This window comes from Nyctibius grandis, chromosome 1 (assembly GCF_013368605.1).
Source record: "Nyctibius grandis isolate bNycGra1 chromosome 1, bNycGra1.pri, whole genome shotgun sequence".
NCBI classification, from domain to species: Eukaryota; Metazoa; Chordata; class Aves; order Nyctibiiformes; family Nyctibiidae; genus Nyctibius; species Nyctibius grandis.
Genome location: NC_090658.1, coordinates 65,827,453 through 65,842,154, shown reverse-complemented (window position 1 = coordinate 65,842,154; position 14,702 = coordinate 65,827,453). Strand labels below are relative to the sequence as shown.

At 37.5% G+C, this 14,702-nt stretch overlaps 1 protein-coding gene across 1 annotated transcript in view; it reads right to left on the bottom strand.

Moving 5' to 3' along the window:
* Positions 1-14,702, bottom strand: part of AHI1 (Abelson helper integration site 1) — a 101,818-nt gene that overhangs the window by 66,997 nt on the left and 20,119 nt on the right. The window contains 7 exon segments of the mRNA XM_068398927.1: positions 4,175-4,293; positions 4,902-5,005; positions 6,443-6,672; positions 9,015-9,138; positions 10,130-10,262; positions 12,355-12,507; positions 14,069-14,254. Coding sequence (XP_068255028.1) covers positions 4,175-4,293; positions 4,902-5,005; positions 6,443-6,672; positions 9,015-9,138; positions 10,130-10,262; positions 12,355-12,507; positions 14,069-14,254 — 1,049 coding nt within the window.

Genomic DNA, 14,702 nt, shown 5'->3' with positions numbered 1-14,702 from the left:
GGAATGGGCTGCCCAGGGAGGTGGTGGAGTCACCATCTCTGGATGTGTTTAAGAAAAGACTGGACATGGCACTTAGTGCCATGATCTAGTTGACAGGGTGGTGTCAGGGCAATGGTTGGACTCGATGATCCCTGAGGTCTCTTCCAACCTGGTTGATTCTGTGATATAGATGTAGTAATTTGCATTTTCTTGATTCTGGGCTTTGCAAAAAATGGGGGAATTAGCACTATAACTCCAAGCTCTGCCAAAAAACTTTTCATTATACTTCCTGACCTTGATTACATCCCAGTAAGTGCTTAAATTTACCCAGCAGCTCTGTTTAGCTCTTCAGACTAATGTCTCCTTGGTTAGAAAACAAGGGGTAGAATCAACAAATTTCAGATATCAATGTTGATTTACTATTAATATTGATATTTTTAATATTATTGTGCTACTTAGGTATCCTAATCTTTTTTCAGTGAAACACTACTGGTCAGCAAAGTAATAATGACTTACTAATGAACTACTGTCAAACAGTTTGTAGGCATAAAGTAAGGGAGAATCTGCAAAAGGATTCAAAGCAGCATAAGCCAGCTTGTAAGAAGGTAATCTCAAACATGAGGTACAGCTTGGAAAGAGATATGAAAATTCAAAATGGAGACTAATACAGCAGTGATACTATGATGCAGCATTCGAGGCAAGAAGAATGGCAATAGGCCACTACAGCTCTCCAAGACAGCAGACAGTAATTTTTAAAATGTGTTACTGCAGAAACAACAGAGGTATGCTGGGAGAAGTGCAATGCAGTTAATACAACAGGAAAATTACTTTTAACAATATTCTGAATAAATATACCTTAGATACAATTCTATTTGGCAAGCAAGAGAAAAGGATGCTTTAATGATCACAGTGCAAGACCATATTAGCCCAAATAAGAGTTTTAGTTGTGTGAATAAGAAAGATAGCATCTCTGAGATGTCATGTAGAAGAGCTCTGCAAGATGTAAAACTAAGCTACATATGAAACCCTAAGGAGAGGTCTGAACCAAAACCAAATCCCTGATCACATACCTGAGTGACAGGACAATAGCATTATCCAAAAAGATCAAAAAAGTAAGTTGAAAGAGGAAAGTTAAGAACAACTAGCTGTCAATCAAAGTGAAATGTGTTGATCTGTGACCTCCACCCCCTCTTTTCTCATGCAGGGAATGAACAGTTAATGCTGACGTGTAAAGTTATCACTGCTGAGTATCTGACCCTGTGGTTTATTGATAGACTTAAGCCAATGTAACTGTGGGCTGCGGTCAAAGCAGCAGTCCTGCTGCTGTCCTCTCCACCCTTATTTTCCCAGGCTCTCCCTCATTTCTTCTCTAGTGTTTGGGCAGCTATCAGATGAGTTAGATCAGATAGTTGATTAAAATGAAAATTAATCATTTGTATTTGTAGGCTGATTTTTAGTCGGATCAGTTCACTCATCTGACTTACCCTGCATCAAAAGATCTCTAAACTGATAAAAAGGAAATGCTAGGAATACATGGCCAAAGGTGTGGGAGATAGGAGGAGATGGTGTGTCCTACAGACAAACTGGTTTAATAATTGTGAAATTGCACACCATATTAACCCTATCTTAAGAGACTAATATGCATGTGCATTTTTCTCTCTCAAACTAAAACTCCCTGCACTTTTTAGGAATGGTATTGATAGAAGAACACTATCTGCTTCAAAAACTTCATGTTCCCTCTGTTAATCCACTGATTTCAGGCTTTGATTGAGTGGATAGTTTAGCCTTCTAGCATGGTCATTGTAATTTATCATTCACAGTAAAAGATGAAGAGTTCCACTGTAACACTGGAAAGTCTTCAGCTAGTTCAAACATCCAACCCAATATCACCCAAAGTGACCCGCTTAGTAGATGAGGGCAGGGCTGTGGATGTAGTCTATCTAGACTTCAGTAAGGCATTCGACACTGTATCCCACAGCATCCTCCTAGACAAACTGGCTGCCCGGGACTTGGATGGGTGGACTCTTTGATGGGTTAAAAACTGGCTGGATGGCCGAGCCCAGAGAGTGGTGGTGAATGGGGCAAAGTCCAACTGGCGGCCGGTCACTAGCGGTGTTCCCCAGGGCTCAGTTCTGGGGCCGGTGCTGTTCAATATCTTTATAGATGATCTAGACGTAGGGATTGAGTGCACCCTCAGTAAATTTGCAGATGACACCAAGCTGGGTGTCAGTGTGTATCTGCTGGAGGGTAGGAAGGCCCTACAGAGGGATCTGGACAGGTTAGATAGATGGGCCGAGACCAATGGCATGAGGTTCAACAAGAACAAGTGCCGAGTCTTACACTTCGGCCACAACAACCCCATGCAGCGCTACAGGCTGGGGGAAGAGTGGCTAGAAAGTGGCCTGGCAGAAAGAGACCTAGGGGTGCTGATCGACAGCCGGCTAAACGTGAGCCAGCAATGTGCCCAGGTGGCCAAGAAGGCCAATGGCATCCTGGCCTCTGTTAGGAACAGTGTAGCCAGCCAGTCTAGGGAAGTGATCGTCCCTCTGTACTCGGCACTGGTGAGGCCGCACCTTGAATACTGTGTTCAGTTCTGGGCCCCGCACTTCAAGAAAGATGTTGAGGTGTTGGAGTGAGTCCAGAGGAGGGAGACCAAGCTGGTGAAGGGTCTGGAGGGTCTGACCTATGAGGAACGGCTGAGAGAGCTGGGGTTGTTTAGCCTGGAGAAGAGGAGGCTCAGAGGTGACCTTATTGCAGTCTACAACTACCTGAAGGGAGTTTGTAGTGGAGTGGGAGTCAGCCTCTTCTCCCGGGCAACTAGCGATAGGACAAGAGGACACAGCCTCAAGCTTCACCAGGGGAGGTTCAGGTTGGACATTAGGAAGAATTTCTTTTCAGAAGGGGTTATTAGACATTGGAATGGGCTGCCCAGGGAGGTGGTGGAGTCACCATCTCTGGATATGTTTAAGAAAAGACTGGACATGGCACTTAGTGCCATGGTCTAGTTGACATGGTGGTGTCAGGGCAATGGTTGGACTCGATGATCCCTGAGGTCTCTTCCAACCTAGTTGATTCTGTGTGATTATTTAAGAGTGATATTTCCTGAGAGAATATATATATGTTCCTAAGTATGTTCTAAAAGAATGTAGTTTCTCATGCTATGAGAGCATAAAGGTATTTCCCCCAGGTAATTTCATGTAGGACACCAGGGACCTTTATTTTCCGCATGGCGAGGCAAGGAAGGGAATCCATTAAATTAATCATGAATCATTTAGAAAGAACGTTCATATCTTTAACGTGACTTTCCAGAAGAGAATGTTCAGATGCATCTTATCAATGAGTGTAACTGACAGGAGTAAGACTCTTCCCAGTTTCACCCAGTAAAAGGAGAAAAGGGAATGGACACAAATTAAAATATAGGAAATTTCATTTAAAATTAAGAAAAAACTTCTTTTACTTTCAGGGTGAATGAACACTAAAACATGTTGCTCACAGCAGCTGTAGATTCTCCATCCTTTGAGATATCCAAAACCCAACTGGACAAGCCCCTGAGTAACATGCTCTCATGCTTTGATTGTTGGGGTTGGACTGGACACTCTTCAACCTCAACAACAGAAGTGATTCTGCGATCTCCGTGTTTTTTTATTGTAGTTTATTATTTAAGAATCATGCTCATAGCTATTAAAAATGAGAAAATCATGAAAACTAAATTAAAAATATTTCACTGCCTGCTTAATATACCATAACATGTACATCACTGCATATTTCAGTATTTATGATGACAATCTTCATTCTGTTTTATCATTAAAATACTCTTCCCAAGGTCTTAACAATGAGAAACTAACACAAATAGATGTTATAATTTCAAAGTTATTTTCATGCCCAGATTGCATTTTAAAAAGTTAATTCAATCTTTAGGAGACTAATGTCTTCTCCTTCATGCCACCTTAAGGTCCCAAGTAATCTAGTAATTTCTGGATAGTCTATTTTAAAAGACTTACCCAATATCACACAAAAGGTCTGTAATACAGCAGTGTTTTGAAACCATTTCCTAACCCTAATATTGCTATCCTTGATTCTTAGGACATCTTTCGTCTCCACAACTATACATTTTAATAGTTTATGGCAATTTATTTTCCCAAGTAAATTTTAAAACAAAAAGGAAATAGGCACTTTTCACCAAAAATCTACTTACATTCTGAGATCCATGATTCTCAGGGTACTGTCTTTGGCATGGACTAATAAACGCCTTCCATTTGGATGTACCTCCAAATGATTTATTGGTGTTCCTGTAATATCATTTTCTTTTATTTCCTACAGAAAAAAGGAAAATAAAGTAAAAAAAAATATAACTTTGTGTTTTAAAACTCATGTTTTTACATGTTTTTTTCATTTTTCTTTTGCATTACTCTTTTTCTGCCCACTTCATTCTATTTGGTTAAGGAAAAAGATTGTTCCTATATTAAGGCATTACATCCTGGGCAATCAACTTTTCACACTCACAAGGCAGATTCTACTGTGACTCTGAACTTCTGAAACACAGTTGATGACAGAAATGCTTACTGAACAATAGGCTGCGAAGGTATGAACAAATGTGATTTGTAAAGTCTGCGGTCTATTTTACTGTTGTGTCTAGAGAACAAACCTAATGCATTAGCACTTATCTGTTAATACAATGCTATTAAACCGCAAGCATTTTCATGTTTTGTATACAAAAAACTGAAGCTGCAAAACAATTCAAATATTTTAAGTCAGTGAATCACAGCATGTTCTATCAGCTCTTTTGTACCATTATTTAAAGAAAATACACCTTTTCGGTTAAACAAAAGGTAATGTATAAAAAAAACTGAATTCAAATCAAATGACTAGATTTGGAACAGTTCACATAGAAATTACAATGCTAGTTTAAGAAACCTGTATACCTTACTAATCCTCCAGTGTTGAAACAGGTGTTGAGAACTTCCTTTGACAGATGTATCCCAAACTATTATCAGTCCTGAACTATCTCCTGAGAACATGTGGAGCCCTGTGAAATAATAACGTCTTATAAGTAGAAGAATAGCACACAAAAGAAGAAATATAGAAAAAGATGTATGAACAAGAAACAACTTTTTTATATTATTTTTGTGAAGAGGCGAACACCAATTCTTTCCTCTTTTTTGCTATGACGTACTCATTGCAAACACATTTTGCTCATACTACGTGACATGAGCTGATACTGTAAGTTTGGATGCAGCACATAAGTCAGATACTGAGGTGCTGAATATTAAGTTTTTTTCATTTTTACTCTTATTCTAGAACCAGCAAAAAATGAGCATTATAGCTCAATGAGCTTCACAGGATAGCCGAATGCTTATCTATACATTCACTGAGAGAATCCTGAACAAGAACAAATACTGTTTTCCAACAGTTGTTCTTAAATTAATCACAAATACTTATTCTTTAAAAAAACGCAACTCTTTCCTCTTCGTAGTACCTACTCCAGTGAATACCTCCAAAACTGAACCACTTAATTACTAATGATGTCACTAATACCAGAAAAAGTCAAACACTTCCGACTATCTTATTCATTCACCCATCTTCAACTCTTCCCACCCTCCACTAGTACATGTCAGTACACCTCTCTCACTTGCTTTCAGCTGTTAATCTACTAGTTAACATTATTCACAATGGTCAAATCTCTGTCCTTTTCTCTCAGTTTTTCACATTCTCTGTCAATGCTGAGAAATTTATCACCTTCCCACTTCTTCAGTCTAGCATTAAAATTCTCACAATCTAACTTCTGCTACCTCATTTTCTTTATCTTTGTATTAAGTTGGTAACTTTGAATGACAATATGGTGGAGCTGTCTTCGCTACTGTTCTGATCATGCAATCTCCTGTTCTGAAGTTCTGTTCTGAGAGTTCTCTAGAAGTTGGTTTCAGATTTCCTGCTTCTGCTTTTAAGTTAGGACATAATCTTCCACCTAGAAGAATTCTAGCCAAACCTACCATTTTTCACACTTACTCTCTATGCTAACTGCTAGACTTTCCACCTGCATCCTGATGCATTTGTCTCTTCTGAACAGTAGTATCTGTGCTTTATGTTCTCCTAATTTTTGCAGCAATATGTACAAAACATTAGCTAACTGATAACAGCTAGATATAGGGACAATATAAACTGAACTACAACCAAAATTTGCCCAGTCATCGTTGCCTGATCACGATCACTACACACTTGTTTGCCTGTCCTTTCTACACTTACCTTTTCTGATCACTCTCAATTTATACCAGGGACTACGTGTCCCTTTGCATTCATCCAAATAAGGCATCATACTAACGTATTAATTGCAAACACTGCTAAAGCTATTCTATTGTATTATAGCATTTCACATTGCCTCTATGAAATAAAGGAAACTAGTAACACTCAAGTTGGTCTTCAACTGAAAACAACACTATTTGAAAAAGTAATACTAAGTACATACCTTCTGCATCAAAACAAAGCGTGTTGATGAAACTTTTGTGACCATCAAGCTCCTGTAGCAGTTGCCCATGGATTTCTTTCACATTTGCATTCCAGATTCTAATCACTGAGTCGTAACATCCTGTCGCAACCAACCAGTCAGCAACTGGGTGGTACTTTGCAGTGTAAACAAATGAAGGATGAGGGAAAACTCTCACTGCAGATGCTGCCTGCATTTCTATTTTCCACATTCTAGAAGGAAAGGATGTTAGGATATCTATTGTATGAAGCGATCACATACACAGGTATAACTGTTGCCATATTTGCTGCTAGTAGTTCTAGAGGCAAATGCTTGCAAACACTTAACACCACCTGTTTATCCTATCAATTTATTCCACCTATATTTAATCCTTTGACATGGTACTTTCTAACAAGAATTAAAATACATTTACTGCTTTACATAGTACTCTGTCTTCAAAGTAAATTCATGACTACTTACTCATTTAATGGATATTCTGCACATTTTAAAATACACATAAAGAATTGCATGGAATGGATTGGTTTCTTTCTTTCAGGAGTCATAAACAAATTATTAAAGACCTTCTGGGGTATCACTCATTAAAAAAAAAAAAAAAAAAAAAAAGAAGGTAGAACAAAAAAAAAACCACAAAGGAACATTTAGGACGACTAAACATAAACAAAACCCCTGAGAGTTTTAAAAGAACAATTACCTACCACACAGTGATTGTGATCTCAAGGATGCTTTCCTCACATAAATTCAATTCTTACTATTCATCTATTTCCTATCCTTCACCATCCATAACTGTAAGATCAGATTTTTCTTAGGAAGTGTTTTTCATTTGATGCTATACATTTTATTATTGAGCCTTCCCCAAAGATGAGTCCATAAAGAATGGAATGGCACCTGGATCATGAAATACAGGTGGGCAGCACATTTCAGAGTGCTCAGTTACAATATGGAATTTAATTGTTTGAGTGCCACCTTTCCAGGTGGGGTGCCTACTTCTGGTGGCTACTGAAGAATTCTAAACTTACTCCAAGGTGAGTTCATTACAAAATTGCAGTCCCTTAAAGTATAGTGATTAACTTGCAACTTAATGTGCAAAGGACACAAGGAGACTACCTATCTTTTAGATGGTTTTGCTCTAACAACATAAAAGTTAATTTATTGCTCACAAATAACATGGGACTAAAGCTTGGGAAGACTCAAGAGTAACATATAAAACACTATATAAAGAAGGATTCACATAAGTTCCCAAAATTCTCTTCAAGTTGCCTTAGAACTCGTTCTGAGAGATGATGCAGGTAATAAACTGATAATGACTTTAAAGCAATGGGGTGCCTTTTGGTCCTTATCCTTCAATTCTACAATGTTTCAATGGCAAAATGCTCCCAATATGAAAGGGAAAAAGAAGAAACTCCTTGCTTAAACTGAGACTTTTTAAGGAGCTTAAGGCAACGGACAATAAATACAGGAACTAACAACTCGTGCAGTGACTATGCATAGTACACAGAAAAGGAGGCAGACCACTACAGTTGCAACGTGCTGCCACAAATTCAAGAACTGAGGAACAGCTGGGCCTTCTTATAGGTAACATAAATGACTGAAACTGATATTTACATCAATATAAAAAAAATCTTATTTAATCTGTTTCCAAATAAAAAATAAAAACATGGGCTAAGCCCTCAAAACACTCTTTTTATGCCTACACACAAGCAGGGTAAAAAAAAAAAGTAAAACAGTTCCACACATACAATATATCATTTAACAATTTTTCTGGCATTTTAATTATGCAACTGCCTGTAGCATTACTGAGTTGCATAACAGAAACAACAGATAGGGATCTGAAGAGCTAAAAAAGAAAAAAAAAAGCCTTATGAAAACCTGTGAAGTTGCTCGTAATAAACTTGTGCACTTTCACGCCATATTTTCATGTTTTTCTACAGTTTTGAGGGGGTTGCTTTTCAAGCTTGAACAGATTAGTATTTTAACACTAACACTGCAATGAAGTGCACTTTTTAATTGTAGAGGAAAATGTACACATTCAGTCTCAGAAATATTCAGAAATAATATTATCAAATTTCATTTATAGCAATTTAAGTCGAATTATTTAACTAAGTCCAAAAAACTAAAAAAATTACATAAATATGTGCAGTGTGGCCAACTTATACGTGTAACTTGAATCTTAAGTTTTCGTTTTCCTGTCTTGTTCAAATTTGCAACTTAATACTGCATTCATAATATGGCAATTTCTCCAAGGATAGACTATGCCAACTGTCTCAGTGACTTCTTGAAATACAAAGCCTTTAGAGTTTTTGCTGCACTGTAGATTTAGACACTAAAGGTTTTGGAAAAGCTTTGGTCTCAAATACATATACATTAGAAACTAATATAGTAAACACAGTGTAAGTGATTAACGCCATCACAATTTTTATAATACTATAGACTAAGTCACACTGCAATGAAATCTTTAATTAAAACATTTTAGCACAGTTTGTAGTAAGAGATGAAATTGGAGCACTTTCTTTTGTGCTTCTAATGCTATCTGACAGAACATCTTCATTGTACTGACCTGACAGTGCCATCAGAGGATGCAGTAAGAAGGTATTGATTGTCTTTTGACCAACAAAGATCATACACTATGTTAAGGTGACCATAAAATTTTCTCAGGAACTGTCCAGAAGGAATTTCATACACTAGTGAAGTTTAAATAGAAAAATAAAATTTTTGTAAATATTTACAATCAATTATATGCAATTACTAGTGCAAAATTTAGTTTAATATTAGGCTGAGTTTCTGCTAGCATAAATCAACTCATTTTCTTTATCTGCTCATTTTCAGAGAACAAGATCAAATAGTTGCTATATATGCACGAACAGCAAGCATATACTTCCATCTAGTGGTTCATGGATGTCACAAATGTCTTAACCCTTAAGAAACAGCCTATTTGCTTAAATTATTAGAACCAGATTAGACTATAATTTTTTTGAATATTTTTTTAAATTTTGACAGCTAGCTGACCAATCTTTGAAGTAGATTAACACAGACATAATTTTCTGGGACTGTGTAATAAAGGAATCTAGACTTACTGTTCCTTGCGTTTAAACATTTACTTAAAACACTGTTCTCTCTAAATCTCAAGATTCTTATGCAGGGCTTAAGAACTATGCAGTTGAGGCTACTGTGCAGAAGCAGCCCCAAGTTTGAGTAATAAGGAATATTTGTAGTTCCAACTGTACTGGACCATGGAAGACAGCAGCCTCCAGTAGTCTGTCTGGAAATGACATTCCAGGTATCTAACCTTCATGACAGGTTAGGAGAAAAACTTAGACAAAAAAAGCGTGCGGGGCAGGGGCTGGAAAAGGTATTTCACTTAAAACCTTATTATGAGAAAATATATTCCTTATGCAAACTGATTTATTATTTCCATTAGACCTCTGCACAGAAATACTGTTATTTCATACCATTAAATTGTATATACATTACTATGTATGAAAAGCCAGTTCCAGCCCTATTAACACAGAAAGAGCATTTTCCTCAATGTTCTTTAATGCATAGAACAATTTACAAAGCACAATTATAAAAGAAAACCTCTAAAAACCCACAATTTAAAAATACATCTTTTGCCCTTTCATTTCAAACTACATGAATTATAAGAAAAAAATACAAAACATGTTTTAAACTTACGAACAATGGGATAGCCATTCCTTCCTGCACATGCTGCGGCCAGCGTTCTCCCATCATGAGAGAAACGAATACAGAAACAGCCCATATCTCCACTTCGCAGTGAAAACAGATGCTTGTTCGGTATGCGGCAAGCCTAGCTTTTCAGATAAGAGTTGGGATTACACAGTTATGAATATTAACTACCCAATGCTTAAAACACATTCTTAAAAAGCTACTAACATCTTAAGAGAATCTAAAAGAAAATTTCAACCTTATGAACAGAGGCAGTTCTGCTGCATAACTTAGGCCACATCTAGTTTGTATATTCTTTTCTGCCCCATTATTACAGACAACTAGCACGTTTTAAAAACCTGAGAAAATTTAAAATCGAAATAATTTCCTTAATCTTAAGAAGTGTTTAATGATGACTATTGTCAATAATATAAGCTGTAGAGTTAGACTCTAGTCAAGCTTGTTTAAGGAGTCTAAGAACAACTTCTAGTAACGTAATGATTGTGGTGTGAAGTCAGAAGACTACAGGACCTCAAACCTTTGGTCTACCCAATCACCTTTAGCATTGGCCATCTGTATTTCAATTCCTGATTTTTTTAAACATAACTGGAGATAAAACATTTCAAAAAATTGCACAGGTATTATAGTGCTCCTTTCTCTCTCACAAAATATTTCCTCTTTTTCACCCAAGGGCTTTTTCTCCAGAACTAAATTCAAAGGGGAATTAAAATATCCAGAGCAGGTATATGATTATTTAACCTAAACCTGATTTACTTTTATGAATGAAAAATTAGTATGAACAGATTCATATGCATTTAAAAGTATACAAATAGATCTACTTATGAAATAATTGAATATACACTGTTCACTTCAGAATAAAGGTAAACACATCTTGTTAGAAACTATACATGCAACTAAGCCTTGTTATGATTTCTTATGCTTTCTTACGCTTTTTAACCTCTCTGAAATAAAACACTACAATGTTGAATCAGTAACTCAACTCACAACAAACTTATTTTACTTACAGGTCATGTAGCTACAATTCATATATAAAATTAATTCATATTTAATTCATATAGCAAATAATTCATAATTTATAGAACATTTTGGAAAAAAACCGTCATCCATCTGTCTATATCTATGGCGACAGATACAAATATATTGTGGTTCTTTAAAAAGGTTATTTAGCTTTAAAGGTAAAACATTAATTTAAATGTATAAAAAGGAAATAATAAGAAATAATTAGAGTCCAAAGAAGGGCAACGAAGCTGCTGAAGGGTCTGGAGAACAAGTCTTATGAGGAACAGCTGAGGGAACTGGGATTGTTTAGTCTGGAGAAAAGGAGGCTCAGGGGAAACCTTATTGCTCTCTACAACTACCTGAAAGGAGGTTGTAGCGAGGTGGGTGTCAGTCTCTTCTCCCAGGTAACAAGCGATAGGATGAGAGGAAACGGCCTCAAGTTGAGCCAGATGAGGTTTAGATTGGATATCAGGAAAAATTTCTTCACCAAAAGGGTTATCAAACATTGGAACAGGCTGTCCAGGGAAGTGGTGGAGTCAACATCCCTGGAGGTATTTAAAAGACGAGTAGATGTGGTGCTTAGGGATATTGTTTAGTGGTGGACTTGGTAGTGTTAGGTTAATGGTTGGCGTCGATGATCTTAAGGGTCCTTTGCAACCAAAACAATTCTGTGATTCTATTTCTTATGTTATTCGAATTTTTGTAGAACCATGAACTCATAGTAATGCCATTCTACAGAAAAATATGAAACTATTGCATGGAAATTCTATATATAGTTGCAAAAATATTCCCATGTTATGACTGCTGATCTCCATTAGCTACAGTGATCTAGGAGTTAGAATGAAGTCAGCAAGAACCTTCTTAATAAGGTTCTTTAATGAAAGTTCCTTCATAATTCTGTTATATTGTAAAAATAGCTTTAACTGAGGGAATAAATAAAAAAATAATAAAAAAACAAAACAAAAACAAAACAAAACAAAAAAACACAAAACCCTAAGAAAACATATTTCCAATCAAGATGAGATCTGAGAACTGGTTTCCTGTCTTACTTACTCTACCTGAATAGCCCTATCCTAGAGAATTCTGAAGATAAAAATACCTGACTGTTCTGCAAAACAATGATGCAATGATAGTTATACAATAAAAATAAAGTTATAAAAAGATAGTAGATCTTTACATTATTTTTATTTGAAAAGCAAATAAAAACAGTTCACCTGTTCAGGCAATCTTGTCCATTTACATGGCTCCTTCTTCGCCTCTGGAAGAGTTTCACATGACCTTTTAGATCCGTCTCTCTGGAGCTCACACTTTGTTGCACTACTTTGTTCCTGCTGAACAGCAATCATAGAGCGGAGAGAAGGAGCAACCTTGAGGCAAACAAAACTAAGTATCAGGAAAAAGTATTTTTAAAATGAACAGTGTCCTTTCTGAAAAGATTAAAAGGTACTTTTAACTTCAAATGCACTCCATTTTTACATCTGAAAAATAAAGAGATTGGAAAAAGCTTAATACAAGAAAACCACATAGCAAAATTTTCATTTAAAGTAACCAGCAAGTCAGAAAGTAAGCTGAGCTTCCAAAATTGTGTCAATCGGAGGGTATTAAAGATTTTTCAAATATGCAAAGATGCAGATGGGAAAGTACATCTATTTTTCAAAGACAGCTATGAAGGGCTGAGTTTGGAACACGTATCTTAAGATGCAAAGTTCTTATTATAGTTAGTTATATACTAGCTATTTTATATAGTGCATATAAGTACAGCTTTTATATACATGCATACAAACATGCTCTAGCTAGTTACTAGTTCTTACAGAAAAGTCTGTACATTTCACAGAATCACAGAATGTTAGGGATTGGAAGGGACCTCGAAAGATCATCTAGTCCAATCCCCCTGCCGGGGCAGGATTGCCTAGACCATATCACACAGGAACGCGTCCAGGCGGGTTTTGAATGTCTCCAGAGAAGGAGACTCCACAACCTCTCTGGGCAGCCTGTTCCAGTGTTCAGTCACCCTCACCGTAAAGAAGTTTTTCCTCAAATTTAAGTGGAACCTCCTGTGCTCCAGCTTGCACCCATTGCCCCTTGTCCTGTCAAGGGATGTCACTGAGAAGAGCCTGGCTCCATCCTCTTGACACTTGCCCTTTACATATTTATAAACGTTAATGAGGTCACCCCTCAGTCTCCTCTTCTCCAAGCTAAAGAGACCCAGCTCCCTCAGCCTCTCCTCATAAGGGAGATGTTCCACTCCCTTAATCATCTTCGTGGCTCTGCGCTGGACTCTCTCTAGCAGTTCCCTGTCCTTCTTGAACTGAGGGGCCCAGAACTGGACACGATATTCCAGATGCGGCCTCACCAGGGCAGAGTAGAGGGGGAGGAGAACCTCTCTCGACCTGCTGACCACACCCCTTCTAATACACCCCAGGATGCCATTGGCCTTCTTGGCCACAAGGGCACACTGCTGGCTCATGGTCATCCTGTTGTCCACTAGGACCCCCGGGTCCCTTTCCCCTATGCTGCTCTCCAACAGCTCTGTCCCCAACTTGTACTGGTACATGGGGTTGTTCTTGCCCAGATGCAGGACTCTACACTTGCCCTTGTTATATTTCATTAAATTTCTCCCCGCCCAACTCTCCAGCCTGTCCAGGTCTCTCTGAATGGCTGCGCAGCCTTCTGGTGTGTCAGCCACTCCTCCCAGTTTTGTGTCATCAGCGAACTTGCTGACAGCGCACTCTAATCCCTCATCCAAGTCATTAATGAATATATTGAATAGAACTGGTCCCAGAACCGACCCTTGCGGAACTCCGCTAGACACAGACCTCCAACTGGACTCTGTCCCGCTGACCACTACTCTCTGGCTTCTTTCCTTCAGCCAGTTCACAATCCATATTTACAATATTTGTAAATATATTTATTATATATTTAACTTACATGATCTGGCAGTTTTATGCCTCTTATGGTTACATATAAAGTTGATGGGTAACGATTTCTAGGACATTTTTCCCACCAGTCATAAACCTCAACAACATTCGAATGTGACTTGGTCCTTGGAGGTGGGAAATATAATTGCAGACGGAGTTTTCCATCAACATTTAGAACTCCATTTGCACCTACAAGCTGGAAGGGTGATTAAAAAGAGCGAAAAATGTGTTATGTTAACACAAAATAAACGTCATTGATGATTTCTAATATTTTAAACAACTACAGTATAAACTCTGAAATCCACTTCTCATTGGGGAAATATACTATCCCTAAAACTGGTAATGAAGTAACCATGTATTAAACACCCCCAGGATCAAATCACTAAGATTAAAGCTTAGATGGCAGCTTAGTTTTGAAACATGCTTCATATGCACAACAGTAATATACTGTACGTGGGAAGAACTCTTTTTTTTAAAAAAAATTACTACTTGCTGGAATCACCCAAATCTCAAAGGACTGTCAATCCACAAAGAGCCTCTTCCAAATCTGCCCCCTTTGAACACTGCAGCAAAGGGCATTGGTAAGGCTTTGACTGAAAGCAGAAGATACAAGAAAGCAGCAACCTTTCCAACTACAGAGGAAA